The sequence below is a fragment of the Amphiura filiformis genome, chromosome 4 (genome assembly GCF_039555335.1).
Source record: "Amphiura filiformis chromosome 4, Afil_fr2py, whole genome shotgun sequence".
NCBI lineage: Eukaryota > Metazoa > Echinodermata > Ophiuroidea > Amphilepidida > Amphiuridae > Amphiura > Amphiura filiformis.
The window spans coordinates 37,388,967-37,404,078 of record NC_092631.1 but is presented as its reverse complement, the minus strand read 5'-3'; the positions used below and the strand labels follow the sequence as shown (position 1 = coordinate 37,404,078).

The window sequence follows — 15,112 nt, the reverse complement described above, 5'->3', positions numbered from 1 at the left end:
TAATAGTACATGAAATTTATTAAGCGCCTTATATTGCATGCAACCACAAGGCGCTTTACAAGAAAAACAAAATACAACTCTAAAACTCTCAAATTAATCTGCAACTCTAAAATTACAATAAATTATTTACCTACAATAAAAAATTAACACTATTGAGCAAAATGTACAATGATAAAATAACAAGGTAAAAACACATCAGTTCAAGCTCATGCCGTGCAGTTTGTCAGGAGAATTTAGGAAAAACGATCACAAAATCCGAGCAAGAACAAAAGAACAAAAAGGCAGCATGAAATTGCACATGATATTAATTGCACTCAGAAAACATATTGTTTTTACTCCCACATCAGCATGGGCAAAAAACATCTGGAGCTAAAACAAACAGTTTTCATGAAGTAGTTAAACAAACAATTTTATGTCAAAAAAAGAATATACAAAAGCAAATTTAGCAACAACATCAAAAATTATCACAGTAAACATTTTTTCTTAAAAACACAGTGAACCATCTGTATACAGCGAAAATAAAGGAAGTTAAAAGAACGGCATTCCCCGTTATTGTCCATGATAAAAAGTCACAAACGACGTTTAAATGAAGAATTAAGTTAAATTAAAAAGGTGTGTTTTGAGACCTTTCTTGAATGCACTTTGACTAGAAATTACACATAGTCTACAGGGGAGCTTGTTCCATATAGTAGGTGCTGCCACAGCAAAAGCCCTTTCACCATAAAACTTGGTTTGGGGGAACTTAGGAGGGCATAGGCGCACCTCAGAAGCCGATCTCAGGGCCCTTCTTGGCTTGTGCTCCTCAACTAGCTCGGCGATGTATGTAGGCGCTGTACCGTGCAGAGCTTTAAATGTAAGCAAAGCAACCTTATACCTGATTCGCTGTTGCACGGGTAGCCAGTGAAGGTCCCCATAAATGTTAGTGAAGCATCTGATTCACTATCTTGAGAATAACACTTATATTCTTCTCTTTATTTCTTTGTACCCACCTTGCATGCTGTTGGTCTTCAGTGTGTTCATCTATATATTCTTGTTTCAGCTCATCAGGTACATCGCTGTCATCCGATTCATTCCCTTGAGAATCACGCTCTTCATCTTCATACTTGGGGTGAAGAAACAGAGAAAAACAATATAAGAATATTCAAAATAAATGAAATTTAACATCAAATGAGCACCAAATATTAACACAATTGAGTTTTATATTATGCTATATTCATTAAGTTGAAAATTGTTTCCAATTAATGATGCACATGCACATGTTTTCGCCGTAAAGTGATGTAATAATCAGATCAACTACCATAGCGATAGGTTAAAAGAATTTTTGAATATATCGTGCTGAACTAGTACGTTCATGCAGTACCTATGCATTGAACCATATTCATAACCTTATTGATATACGCGATGTGTTTAATCCAATCACAGATAATAACTTTTAAATATGCGGACGCAAATGCAGGTTATTGAAAAATTATAATGACCGCGTCTCGTGATGTAGCTAAAAATACGCTTTACAATGACCGCGCCGTGTGACGTGTTATACATTTAAACATTTGGACATTGCATGTCCCCTGCGTCCCTCATGATATTCCTCGATTCCAAAGCACAACGTTTCAATATTTCACTGTACCCTCAAAACAACTGATGCACAGTCATTAACCTCTAATTCAAAAATTGTTTTTGCATATTGCTATATAGTAGCTAATCCAATTATTACATCACTTATGTAGCAAATAGGACATTTATTTTTAGAGGACAAAGTCTTATTGGTGAACTGATGTGGGACATACCCCTATGGTTGACTCCTCCAACCTCATCATCCAATTTCTATCATCTTATTCCACTATCAAATGACCTCCCTTAACCCTAACCCAACTGAGTCTCACTAAAGCTCACTATTAAAACCACTCTGCGTGCATGCATTCCACGTGACTTGATGATGCAATCAGCCTAAGTCATATATACCCAGATAAGAGAATTACTGCCCGGGGCAGCCAAACTTCGGTAGCTACATGTCAGTGATCGTGTGCGTGGGGTCCGGGGTTCGAATCCCAGGGGTAACAAGTGACTTCTTTCTTCACCTTCTCTCCTTTTTTGTTTCTTCTTTCCCTTCCGATAGCAAAAAAACCATGGTTAGGGTTAGGGTTAATGTGCATGTTTTTTCATAGATTTAGGCCTCCTTAACCCTAACCCAACTAAGTCTCACTAAAGCTCACTATTAAAACCACTCTGCGTGCATACATTCCATGTGACTTGATGACGCAATCAGCCCAAGTCATATATATACCCAGGGAATTGCTGCCCGGGGCAGCCAAACCTTGGTAGCTACATGTCGGTGATCGTGTGCGTGGCATGCGAGGGGTCCCGGGTTCGAATCCCGGGGTAACAAGTGACTTCTTTCTTCACCTTCTCTCCTTTTTCGTTTCTTCTTTCCCTTACGATAGCAAAAAAACCACGGGTAGTGTTAGAGTTAATCAGGAAGAACTCTGTGCCTAATTTATGCAGGACCTTAAATCAAATTCTCCTCACCCTATTTGTTGCTATAACATCCTCTCCTTCTTCATCATCCAATTCCCTATCATATAATGTTCCACTTTAAATCAAATTCTCCTTACCCCATTAGTTGCTATAACATCCTCTCCTTCTTCATCATCCAATTCCCTATTATATAATGTTCCACTTTAAATCAAATTCTCCTTACCCCATTAGTTGCTATAACATCCTCTCCTTCCTCATCATCCAATTCCCTATTATATAATGTTCGACTTTAAATCAAATTCTCCTTACCCCATTAGTTGCTATACCATCCTCTCCTTCCTCATCATCCAATTCCCTATCATATAATGTTCGACTTTAAATCAAATTCTCCTTACCCCATTAGTTGCTATAACATCCTCTCCTTCCTCATCATCCAATTCCCTATTATATAATGTTCCACTTTAAATCAAATTCTCCTTACCCCATTAGTTGCTATAACATCCTCTCCTTCCTCATCATCCAATTCCCTATTATATAATGTTCGACTTTAAATCAAATTCTCCTTACCCCATTAGTTGCTATACCATCCTCTCCTTCCTCATCATCCAATTCCCTATCATATAATGTTCGACTTTAAATCAAATTCTCCTTACCCCATTAGTTGCTATAACATCCTCTCCTTCCTCATCATCCATTTCCCTATCAAATGGGCTCCTTGAGCCCCATACTTGGTGAAGTACCCTGATCTTGTGCAGTGGTCACGTTTGGGTGACGGGGAAGCGGGCGCCCCTTTGCCAGGTTGGCTGATTCCTGCCTGTCGTAGATAGCGGAACTCGTGGAGGTTAAGAGCTGTAAAGTTGGCTCTCACCGGACAGAGTTCCCAGCCTTCGTTCTCAAGGAACATCTGTAACTCCTCTATTCTCGCCCTGGATTTTTTTAAAAAAATCAAGATTTAGTTGATACCTTAGTTCTGAACATTTACTTCGAGTCTTAATGTGGGTCCTATCAGTAAGATTTGTCACTGGACTATTCAGTTAAAATCCATACACCCCCCTTATTTAAAGAATAAGACCTGTTTTTGCTTGTGTTTATTATCTTTGCAAATAGATTTAAATACTTGTTGTTTTATTAGCACAGCCCGGATACACAAATCATACAACAAAGAGTACCGACTCCACCATATTTGCATGTCGCTCATGACGGGCAAAATAATATACCTCCGGATTATTTTCCCTATGCGCCAGCAAATTTTATTTCAGAGTGTGTGGTTGCTTGCATTCTGTGTATAATGCATTGTGCCAAAAACCATGTGCTAAGGGCTGCATATTACACTCCAGCTTAAAGATGCCCATTTTTGTTTCATTTTGACATTAATCAATGAACACAGAAGGTATACTATTTGCCCTCCATAGGCGATAAACCAATCTGGCAGATTTACCATAGTGTTACACACATGTAATTTTGAGTCTAATCAATCTTGGATCAGCCAGATAATTTGGCAAGTTTTATGCAAACCGGATTCATCACCTACCTGTGATAATTTTTGAAATAGTTGAGACTCTGTTGTCGGATGGAGTCATGTAAACCTTCAGATTTGCTTCCGCAAAATTCCTCTCCAACTGTGATTAACCTATACAAGAAAACATGCAATTCCCTATTTAATATAATACACAAGAAAACTGCTATAACTGCTTCCCTAGATTGACTCCTGAAACAGGGCGGGGATGGGTAACACACAGGGTACCCCAACCCCACCCATAGAATGGTTAGGGATGTGACCTCATATGTTCACCAAGTGACAACTTCCATATCGACCAAAACTACCACAGCATGCATATACACATTCTCTACACACTTTCTGAAGTGCTAGCAGGTGAACCTGAAAGCAAATCCACACACTACTTAACTGCCGAGCAGCATCACTGCCCTGGGCTAAATTGCACCTTCAACGTGTCTGTGGTGCGGAGTGCCATCTCGGTTGTCAACTTGACCAATGTCTAGAGGCAGGATGTAGGAATGTACAGCCAGTGCCTTTTGTTAACCAAATCGCACAAAATACCACAGAATAGCACCACTTTTGTTATATGAAATGGGGTTGCGACCCACTTGTTTGGAACCCACTGGGCTATTCCAGTTCAAATCATAATAACCCTCCACAGGGGGAGTATGAATTTCAAATGGAATGAACACATTAGGCAGTTCCGTTTGAGTTTCATACACCCTCTGAGAAAGATTCAACCTGCATCGTCTTGAGGGAGGGCAAGTTTCAATCAGAGTTGGTTAATGTGCTTATTCCATTTGAAATTCATACTTCCCCCATTGCAATGCAGGTATTTCAAATCTTTCAGAGGGGCAGTGTGAACTTTAAATGGATTTTTAGCCCATATGTGACATGATCAAGGGGAATGAGTCACATGTCGACCCTGGTCGAAAATGAGTTTTTCACATGTTTCTAAAGAAGACATTTAGAGCTTTCTGAGATTGAAAACCTCATGTTGCTATAACTTTTATTTGCAAAGTTACATCAATTTATCAATCGCTAAAAACAATATAAAACATAAGAATTTTAACACTTGCTTGGCTAATATCTCAAAATCAATATTAGCGACATCCGACTCATTTCCCTTGATTGTGTCACATATTATGTTCTGATAGTGAATTCACATCCTTTCAGTTAATTGATTTCTGCACTAGCATTTGTCTGGACTTTTAATTTGGAGCAATATATGTACTGTGACATAACAATCATTACAATACAGTTGAAGTCTACTCACCTATTGACAAGATCCAAGACATAGATGAAATCATCGTACTTGAAACTAGACAAGTCCGTCCCTAATAAATAAAGCTTCACTTTCTGTTGCACGTCCTACAGGAAGAACACAGATGCAAGATGAGCAACAAATCCAATTAAAACAACTTTTTTTTTCAAATACACAACATACCAATTAACATGGGGACAAAATAACATGGGTGCAAAAATAGTGTATCTAGGGAATGAATCCGCCAAATTGATTGATAATTGGAATCTTAACACATGAGCGTTAAAAAGGTTTGTGTATGTACATGTTGGACTTGGTGCCTGTTATCACCAAAGTTACTTGGCTATTCCAGTTGTAATTCATACATCCCTTATGGAAGACATGACTTTAATCTCCTACACAGAGTGTGTAGCTTTCATATAGCATCACCTATTCAGATGTGGGAGATTAAGGACCTGTTAAGGTTATGACAACTATACAGGATGTATAGATATAACTGAAATAATCCATTACAAACTAGAAGCAAAATAATATGGAGAACACTATTTTGCCCTTCATAAACACGGTCTCCTGATCTAACCTCCTTGGGTTGACTCAATGTTGACCAACTTTATCAACAAAATAAACCACACAACAAGTGTTTCAGTATTATATGCCAACACTTACCGTCCTACCTCTTTTATTTGCATGTACAGAATTATGTCTAGCATAATGTTACTTATACTAAGACTTTTTCACATGCTCTTATTTTAGCGCTTCCACATGACCCCATCCACTCACTTAATGACGAAAACAAAACCTTTGCCAAACTAACAGCATGTACTGTCACATAGGCCTAAGCTATTAATTGGACAATGTTTTAGGGGTGGCTCCAAAACCCAACCAACAGTCGACTGCAGGTGTCCTGTCAGAACTGGCTATTGGGCACATTTCTATTGCTCAGAACAATAGCATACAGCTAAATAGACAGTTCTGCTAGGATGCCGACAGTCGACCAGTGGTTGTGTTTTGACACCATGCCTTACCTGCCATATCCTTGTCAGACCGTGTGTTAATTTCTGCTTAATATATTTCTTGTTTAATTGAGCTTCAACATTGCCTAAATCACTTGCAACATCTGAAATGAAGAAGAGAAATGTATGAAAAAATATTTAAAAACAAAAAGATTAATGATGCAACAAGTTCAGTTTTAAATTGTCACATTTTCTAAATCATCTAATATAAAATACTCGGAGCATTGGCTGTGCTGAGAAAAGTGGTCCAAAATGCAAAAAGAAAATAAGAAATCCCAAGCAGCATGCAGCCTTTTTCAACTACATGTATAAACAATCAAGCAAAGAAATACATAAAAACAATGCATAACACATCAAGTAATATTACAAGATTTGCTCAAGAAGCCTTCAAGATTTTCTTAAAAATTCTGATTTGTAGATGATTGTAATGTTTTTTAAGCTAAATATACTCGGCAAAACAACAAAGCCAGTAATAAATCAGATTCCCAGCTGGGATTTAATCAATCAATCAGATTATTCGCATTTATGGTGCAAGTGCTGGAATAAATGAGCTGTTTTACCATGTTAGTTCAGCTCAAAGGTAAATGGAAAATGTGTCTGGTAGTAAAAGCTAATAAAATTGTTATCATTTTGTGGGCAAAAAAGTAAATTTGTCCAACATTGCTTTAACCCCCTGAGTACTACCTGCAAATCTAACATTGCCTCTGATTGGTCAATTACATGATATTTTCACTTTAATCACCAATCAGAATGGAGCTTTGCAAATAATTCACCTCAATTTTTTTGTGTGGTGAAATTATTCTAACAATGTTGCTGATTGGTCCAGTTGATAATGAAAACTTCTTTTTGGCCAATCGGCATGTAGTTCTCATTTGTTTGCTTTACCCAAATAATTACCTGATTCCTGCAATGTGGGGCTGATTGGTTCATCATTTGTCTCATGCCATTCAATGATTTTATGATAGCTCTTCACAATAATTACCTGATTCCTGCAATGTGGGACTGATTGGTTCATCATTTGTCTCATGCCATTCAATGATTTTGTGATAGCTCTTCATCACTTCCCATAATGCTTTGCACAAATCAACTAGACATGGAATGTAGGTATCTGTTGTGATATGCTGCAAATATGAATGGGAAAATACAGGAATTATATGGCATTCAAGGTATCTCATCATTATTTCCGAAGGGATGAACACACAATTATTTGAAACTTTCTCTATGAAATCCGCGAAGTGCATATTTATGAAAGTAGTGACCATAGCTAAAACAACTTCACACTTGAAACAAGGGTGGTTCTCAAACCACAAAATTGGACCCTAATGGGGCTTGAACCAGCTTTTTTGACCATAGCTCAAACAACTTCACACTTGAAACAAGGGTGGTTCTCAAACCACCAAATTGGACCCTAATGAGGGTTGAACCAGCTTTTTTGACCATAGCTCAAACAACTTTGCACTTGAAACAAAGGTGGTTCTTCAAACCACAAAATTGGACCCTGACAGGGCTTGAACCAGCTGTTTTGCTGATCAAAAATAATTGTAATCCAAGTGCTGATAGGCTATATCTCATTACAGGTTAATCACTGTGCATCAGTTGTTTTGAGGATATTGTGAAATATCTAAACATTCCAAGGTCCAAAGCACAATGTTTAGATATTTCACAATCCCTGAAAAAATAACTGATGCACAGTCATTAACCTCATTCACAACCGTCACTTTTCACTTTTTTAATTCAATTTACGCCGAATTTTCTTCTTTTTAAATTTGAAAAAAAAAAACACAATTGTAACTGTCTTTAGTTTTCCATGTAAAAATCGAATAGCCTAAGAAATACCGCTAGCGACCAATCACACTAGCGCGCAATCACACGATGTCCAAATATGGTGGCCAGCATCTGCGTAAATTGTTTGATGTATAACATGTCACATAACGAGGTCATTATAAAGCGTACTTTTAGCAACGTCATGAGACACAGTCATTATACTTTTTCAATAACCTGCATTTGTGTCTGCATATTCAAAAGTTATTATATGTGATTGGATTAAACACATCGTGTATATTCACGAGTTATGATTATGAATGATCATCAGTGGCAACATAATTAATTGTTGCAGTGTGCTGCAATTGTTCAGTAAAGTGCATGTTAAATCACTGACATTTGCAATTTGAGTATGGATAATAAGCACTAGATAAACAGTCATTCATTTTGGGCAAAGTGTCTTGCTTTGCCATATGTTTGATCTATTCTATTGGTTAGCTAGCCGGTGCCCAAAACATTTTTTATCTAGGCATATCTAGGCATTAACAGCTGAAATCTATGAGATAACGCTGACGAAACTTCGGCCAGGCACAAGTGACCTGGTGAACGAAGGGGGTCGCCGTAGATAGCTGGTCGGGGTATTTTTACAGGACACGCAAGTGTAGCCGACAATCAGGCGTTACCCTGATCGGAACCGCCTGTAAACGAGGTCTTTATCACGGATCATCTGCCCGCCACTACCAGATGAACCAGGGGGAGAGCGGAGATTTTTTTTTTTGGTCCTGCGGGGAATTGAACCCGGGACCTCTCGCACCAAAGGCAAAGACCTTAACCAGTGTGCCATACTGCTCCCTCTGAGACATTCTCTGAGATATACAACCAATGTATTTCAAGTAATCTTTTTTAAATCGAGAAGCTTAAAGATCTTTTTGATGTCATGACAGTATCTGCAGCTGGAGAGGGAGGGTTCCCTGGACCAATGCGCTCTACCCACTGCTGCCCGTCCCAAGTAGTAGACTGAGTGAACTGACAACTGGATGAAGTATTACCTGGGCTTGATAATACTAGCATTTTCAAGACTGTGCACATCCCTAAAACATGTTGATGAAGATTAAGCCAGGTAGCGGCCACACCCGACCATGGTTTTCTATCTCTTATAGTATTATTAGTTATCCATCTACTTACTGTACATAAATCTCTATAGTGCATCTTCTGGAAGTTTGTATCCTGTGAGCCACTGACAAGCTCCACATAACCAACTACTATAGTAAATGCTGTGTTGTGTATAGCACTGGTATAATGCATGTGTAATTGGTCCATGGCAGTCTGAGGAAGAGATGTTAAAACAAACAAAACATACAAAAGTCTTAATTTATGTAATGAGACTGTTTTAGTAAAATAATTGTTTAATTTTACATTTAGCTGGAGAAAAACAACAATGCAAAACACTAAACTAAAAGAAAGCCCCAACATTAATTAATTATTATGGGCACTATAACCATAACCTACCAGTTGGTTAGGATGGAGGTACCCAATATGTTGCCTTTGGCCCCTGCATCTGGTGTTGGGCTTTGTTGCACATGACTAGGTTAGGTATCAAATCATTGATTACATCATTACATCATTAAATTATTTGGCCAGAAAAAGATGTTTTGTCTCAGAAAATGAATTTTAAAAAATTAGGAAAATGGTATACAATGTGCTATTTTATTTTGGGCCGCCTTTTTTTTTCTTACTTTTTCCCCTGAAAAGTGAAAAGAGAAAAAATCCTCAAAAACATGGAATATGAGACAACCCTTTATTTTAGGCCCTAATTACATGCAGCGTTAGCTGATTGACTAGGTGTCTAGTGGTCATTTTTAAAGCCTACCTGTGTTTTCCCCAACAGCTGGTATGCTGTCTGCACCTTTTCATAGTGTTCAATATCAAAGTTACTACATGTCTTGGCTAATGCTTGGTCCAACTGCTCCTCTATCATCTCCATCGTATCTTGTAACTTAGAACTCAACTCACTGAAACACAATAACATTAATGCTTTATATGCATTTGCTTCATGTTGACACAATGATAAGGTTTTGATGAGTTGCCCTATTGTTCTCATGTGGTAAGCGATGAGTGCGCCCGAGGATGCAAATTATTGTTTGATTTTTGGTTCTTGCCGGAATAACAGGAGGTACACGATTTGTCCTCCATGAGTAACAAACCAGTATGGCGGATTTACCATGGTGCTACACACAGGCCAATTTTGAGTTAGTTCTCTTTGAGTATAAGGCCAAAGAATATTAAGTCTTTGTCTCACGTCACTTCTGACTTCAAAAATTTAATGCAGAATGAGGCTTTACGAGTCAATTAACATTTGAGCTAGACAAAATTGGAACACCAATGTTTTTGCTTGCTAGTGACTCTAAACACCCTCCTGAACAACATATCCAAAAAAAAGAGATAAAAGGAAACAGGGTAAAAATTAGGGTTTCATTCATAGGATTGAGGGCATGATCGCTGTTTATGCCCGAGGCATACCCAACATTCTTAGCAATTCAATACAGATGAAAATAATAAGGGTTTACAAGTTTAAATAACATTTCCATACCGTTTTCCTTCATAAATTGGAAGAAAATGAGTAGGCCTACTTGCAGGAAGCAGCTCGGCTCATGAGGTCAACGGCCGGGAGTCAGCGCGTGATACGCGTCATCTTTTTGCGCTCCGCGTGAGACGGGCGCAGTGACATGCGTGTGTACGCAACACTAGCAAATCGTGGATCGTGTTAATTGGGTTCCAATGCTGCGTGACGCAGCTTGTTTATGCCCTGCGTACTGGTCATAAACGGAATTTATGACCAGCAAAAAAGTGCCCAAATCCAATCAGAAACATCGTTATATCGTGAGTATGTATGAATGGTAATTTGCATATATCCAACAAACTATACCTGATACATCTGTAATGTCTGAATGTACTGGCAGCTTTCTGACACTCTAGACACAACTGAATTGCCTCAGGGTAGTTCTCCTCCTGTAATCAATCACAGATACAAATAATACCATTCATTAATCTTTTCAATTCTATACCATTATGGTTGTACGACTTCAGCTTTTTTAGGTACTCGACTGCAGACAGAAAATCATTTGAATGAATACTGGGTGTTGCGATGTTTTTGCAACATTTACACCTCAATGTTTTCTGTTAACGTTGACAACAATGAAATTATCAAATTGTCAATACTCTTGACATGAGAAGGGAATAAAATAGTACTTTTCTAATACTTAAAATAAACACCCTTACCTCCATCATCTCTCTCAATCTGATGTCAGTTCTTTGCTGGAAGTGAAAATCACAATAAAACCAACAAATGTTAGTACAAATATAACATTATACAAAATGATTCAAAGGAAAGTGTAATTGATAACACCCCATGTTTTCTACCCCACACTGAGGCCCATCACTCAAACATTCTTAATCCTAGTTCTGAGTTCAATTGCTCCAGCGGTTTAGATACTAGAGGCAAAAATGTGATGTGATCAAGCAAAAGAAGTCGGATGTTGTGAAATTTGATTTTGAGATAGATACCATATTGCCTGTAATAAACGGTCCCCTCTAATAAACACTAGACTAGAGGGGACATGAGTTGAGAAACTTCATCAGAAAGGTCACAAATACTCAGATTTGTCCTGTCCCTGTGCAGAGGATGTTTAAAGACATTCCCACAACCCAATGGGGTTTCTGACCTTGTATGTCTGGCTTTTGTACACATGTGGTATAGTTAATCATACCTTGCATTGGGATTGTGTGCAAATATCTAGTGTTTTCATCCTATTATTTAACATTCAAAACATCAAGACTTAGGAATAAAATTAATGCAGTGGGACAATATGAATGTTTCCTGTAAGAAAATCAAATATCAGTCCTAAGTCTCAACTATTAGCTCGTTGGCTGCAGTTTTAAAATTACCATTTTGTGTGTGTGTGGCAATGGGGACTTTGCCTTTAAAATTAGGTTATATTGATCAAATTTCCCAATCATAGTGCATTGTAGGAATGCCTTTAAGCCTCCTCTGGTCCCTGTGTGAGTGGTCGAGCTTTTGGCAGATGTGTCTCCGACTTCATCAGGTGTCCTTACACATTTTTCAGATTGTTATTGGGAAAGGAACAAACTCATCCACTATGCCAAACACATATGTGACACGATCAAGGGAAATGAGTCGGATGTCGCTAATATTGATTTTGAGATATTGGCAAAGAAAGTTTATAAATTCTTTTGTTTTATATTGTTTTCAGCAATTGATAAATTGATTTAACTTCACAAAGAAAAGTCATATCAACATGGAGGTTTCAGTTTCTGAAAGCTCTAAATGTCCTCTATAGAAACATGTGTAAAACTCATTTTCGACCAGGGCCGACATGTCACTCATTCCCCTTGATCATGTCACATAATGTGACATGATCAAGTAATGAGTCACATGTTGGCAATTTTCAATTAGCAGTTTTTTAATTCCTTTTTTGCCAGTTTACAAATGCTACATTTTGATGCAAACCCCATTAAAATCGGACATCTGGTTACTGAGTTATGAGCAATTTACCAATGGCTGAAAACAATATAAAACAAAAGAATTTGACCACTGTTTTTGCCAATATCTCTAAAACAATATTAGCGACATCCCATTCCCCTTGATCATGTCACATATGGTCTATAACATGGGTTCTCAACTTTTACTTGTTTAAAGGCCACAAGGGAGCCAAACATATTACAAACATACATGATTGAGGACCATATACACCCCATGGGCTGCCTGTTGAGAATACCTGGTCACACTTTTATAGGAATTTCTTGAGTCTACTTAATGGTATGTATAGACTCAAGACTTAAAAGGTGTAATATAGAACTTACCAATGTTTTAATGGTATGTAGACTCTTCAGAAGACTTAACAGTTGTAATCTTTTCTTATGATTAGCTAAAATACTTAAACTAGCAACAGTGAAACCTTGTTTGGCCATCTCCAATTGCCTGCAAGAAATATGAGGAATTTTGTTTTAAAAAGGGGCACATAATATGAGAAATACAGTATCAACAAGTAGACCGCCTAATGTGTCTTACGTTATTTTGCTCGTTTTGTATTGCAAGGAGATCACTGTCTTACGCGACGCTCAAGAATGTTTAAAGAAAATTCTTCTATTAAAAATCTCAGTGTGTAAGTGCATGTACAATATACACAATTATTGGTGTGGACTCATATAATTATATGCATTTTCACATTTCCAATACTATCACGACTGTACGCTTGTACATATATGCTCGTACAATTGATGCAGTCACTTTCTCTTTAACTGTTTTTTTACCCTCAAAGTTATATATAGGTGCATATGATGATACTTCCATTTCATAAATTTGATTGACAGCTGCTAGCCTTTAATTGTAATTTATTCCAGATGTGTGAGTACATTTACGAGTGTAACATAATGGAAGTATACTTATTTGTTTACAGAAAGTACTATACTTCTTCAATCAAATCGAATCATAGAGGAAATCAGACCCCTTCATTATTTACTTGTTTGCTATGAATTCTTGACTATCCCTTTATATCTTTTTGAAATAATTCTACATACCTTCTGCCATTGCTGCATATAATGTTAGCTGTTTGTAGTGATGCTTGAAGATTGGTTACTCTATGCAACTCCTGGGAAAAATATAAAAGATAAATTAATTTTATTAAGAGACATTTTAACACACATCTGAAACAAAAAGATAGCACATGAAATCAGTTAAGTGTAGAGTTTTTAAAATTTATTTGATATTGTTCACTTCTTTGAATATGTCAGGCCCACCACATACTGATTTATTTGACACAACATGTCAGAGATGAAATCAAAACTTGACAGCCGGTTGACAGGCGGTTGAACCGTGTTCCAGTTTTTTAGAAAGAAACCGTCTCCAACAGGACAAAACCGCAGTCGACCACCGGTGCAATTCTGATTCCATCCCTACTCAAAAGATTGCTCAATTAATTTCCCTCATAGAGCATTTTTATGAAGACAAAGGAAAGTTTTGGTGAAATTTATGTGTCAATCTTTTGAGTAACATTGTTTAATATGGTATTTTAAAAACTCTTACGTGTGCCCTTAACTTGGAGATGCTATATCAGTGATTTGATAACTCAGAAAATCATCATAATTTTTGTAAGAAGGATAGGTGTCCTAAGACAAGTCCATGCGTTCAACACATTTAGACTTTCAGGTGAATCACATAGTGTCTAAATTAGTTGCCAGGACTATAATTGACCATTAGCAAAACAATGAAAAACAATTTATTCTTACCTTTGAATATGCCGAGTGATTTTCAAGAACAAGGTCTGACACCTTCTTTGAAACCTGCAGGATTAAACAGATAGTGTCTTTCAATCAAACTTGCAATAAAACACCTTTATAGACTTAAGCGGAATTTATACTAGATCGCTGAGCGATAGCGATTGGTTTTTAGCCAATGAGGTCGAGCATTACGAAAAATTGTAGCGTGCTTTTTTGAGCCCACCAGTCAGATTCACATGGGACTAAAACAATCACTGGTGGGTCAAAACAGGTTGCCCCTACTGTCACACTCAATTAAGTAGAATTACTAGTAAGGACTTGTAGTACTCCCAGACTTGAATTCAGGGTGAAGGTCAGCTCCCAGGTCAGCTGCAGTTTATACATTCCATTTGTGATTTGTGAATTGGGTTATTCAACTTGCAATTGGCAGGTCTTTTATTAAATAGTGAAGTTTCCAAAGAAAGAATTTTGTTTCAAAAATCTTCATTTGAACAAATAATTTAAACTTACAAGTTGCACCAGAGATATGAGACAAAGGCAATTATTGTATATTGTTCCACATTTTAAATGCTTTAATTATATCTGGGTTGTATGGATAATACAGCATACATTTTAGTTTGTGTCTTGGGTCTTGTTTATATTACTGAAATATTTTTTTACAAATATTATTTGTCTACAACATACTGAGGATATATACATATATGCATGCATGGCATCTTTTGATCATCCATGTATCATAAAGAAATCACACATTGTCCATTTTATTTTCATTGTAACTTTAAGAACACATCTGCTACAACGATC

At 37.3% G+C, this 15,112-nt stretch overlaps 1 protein-coding gene across 1 annotated transcript in view; it reads right to left on the bottom strand.

Moving 5' to 3' along the window:
* LOC140150855 (syndetin-like) overlaps window positions 1-15,112 on the bottom strand; it is a 76,685-nt gene that overhangs the window by 49,943 nt on the left and 11,630 nt on the right. Inside the window, 14 exon segments of the mRNA XM_072173002.1 lie at window positions 990-1,102; window positions 3,129-3,187; window positions 3,190-3,401; window positions 4,007-4,105; window positions 5,250-5,344; window positions 6,263-6,354; window positions 7,233-7,371; window positions 9,197-9,337; window positions 9,882-10,023; window positions 10,938-11,020; window positions 11,291-11,326; window positions 12,893-13,010; window positions 13,610-13,680; window positions 14,318-14,371. Of these exon segments, the coding sequence (XP_072029103.1) occupies window positions 990-1,102; window positions 3,129-3,187; window positions 3,190-3,401; window positions 4,007-4,105; window positions 5,250-5,344; window positions 6,263-6,354; window positions 7,233-7,371; window positions 9,197-9,337; window positions 9,882-10,023; window positions 10,938-11,020; window positions 11,291-11,326; window positions 12,893-13,010; window positions 13,610-13,680; window positions 14,318-14,371 (1,454 nt within the window).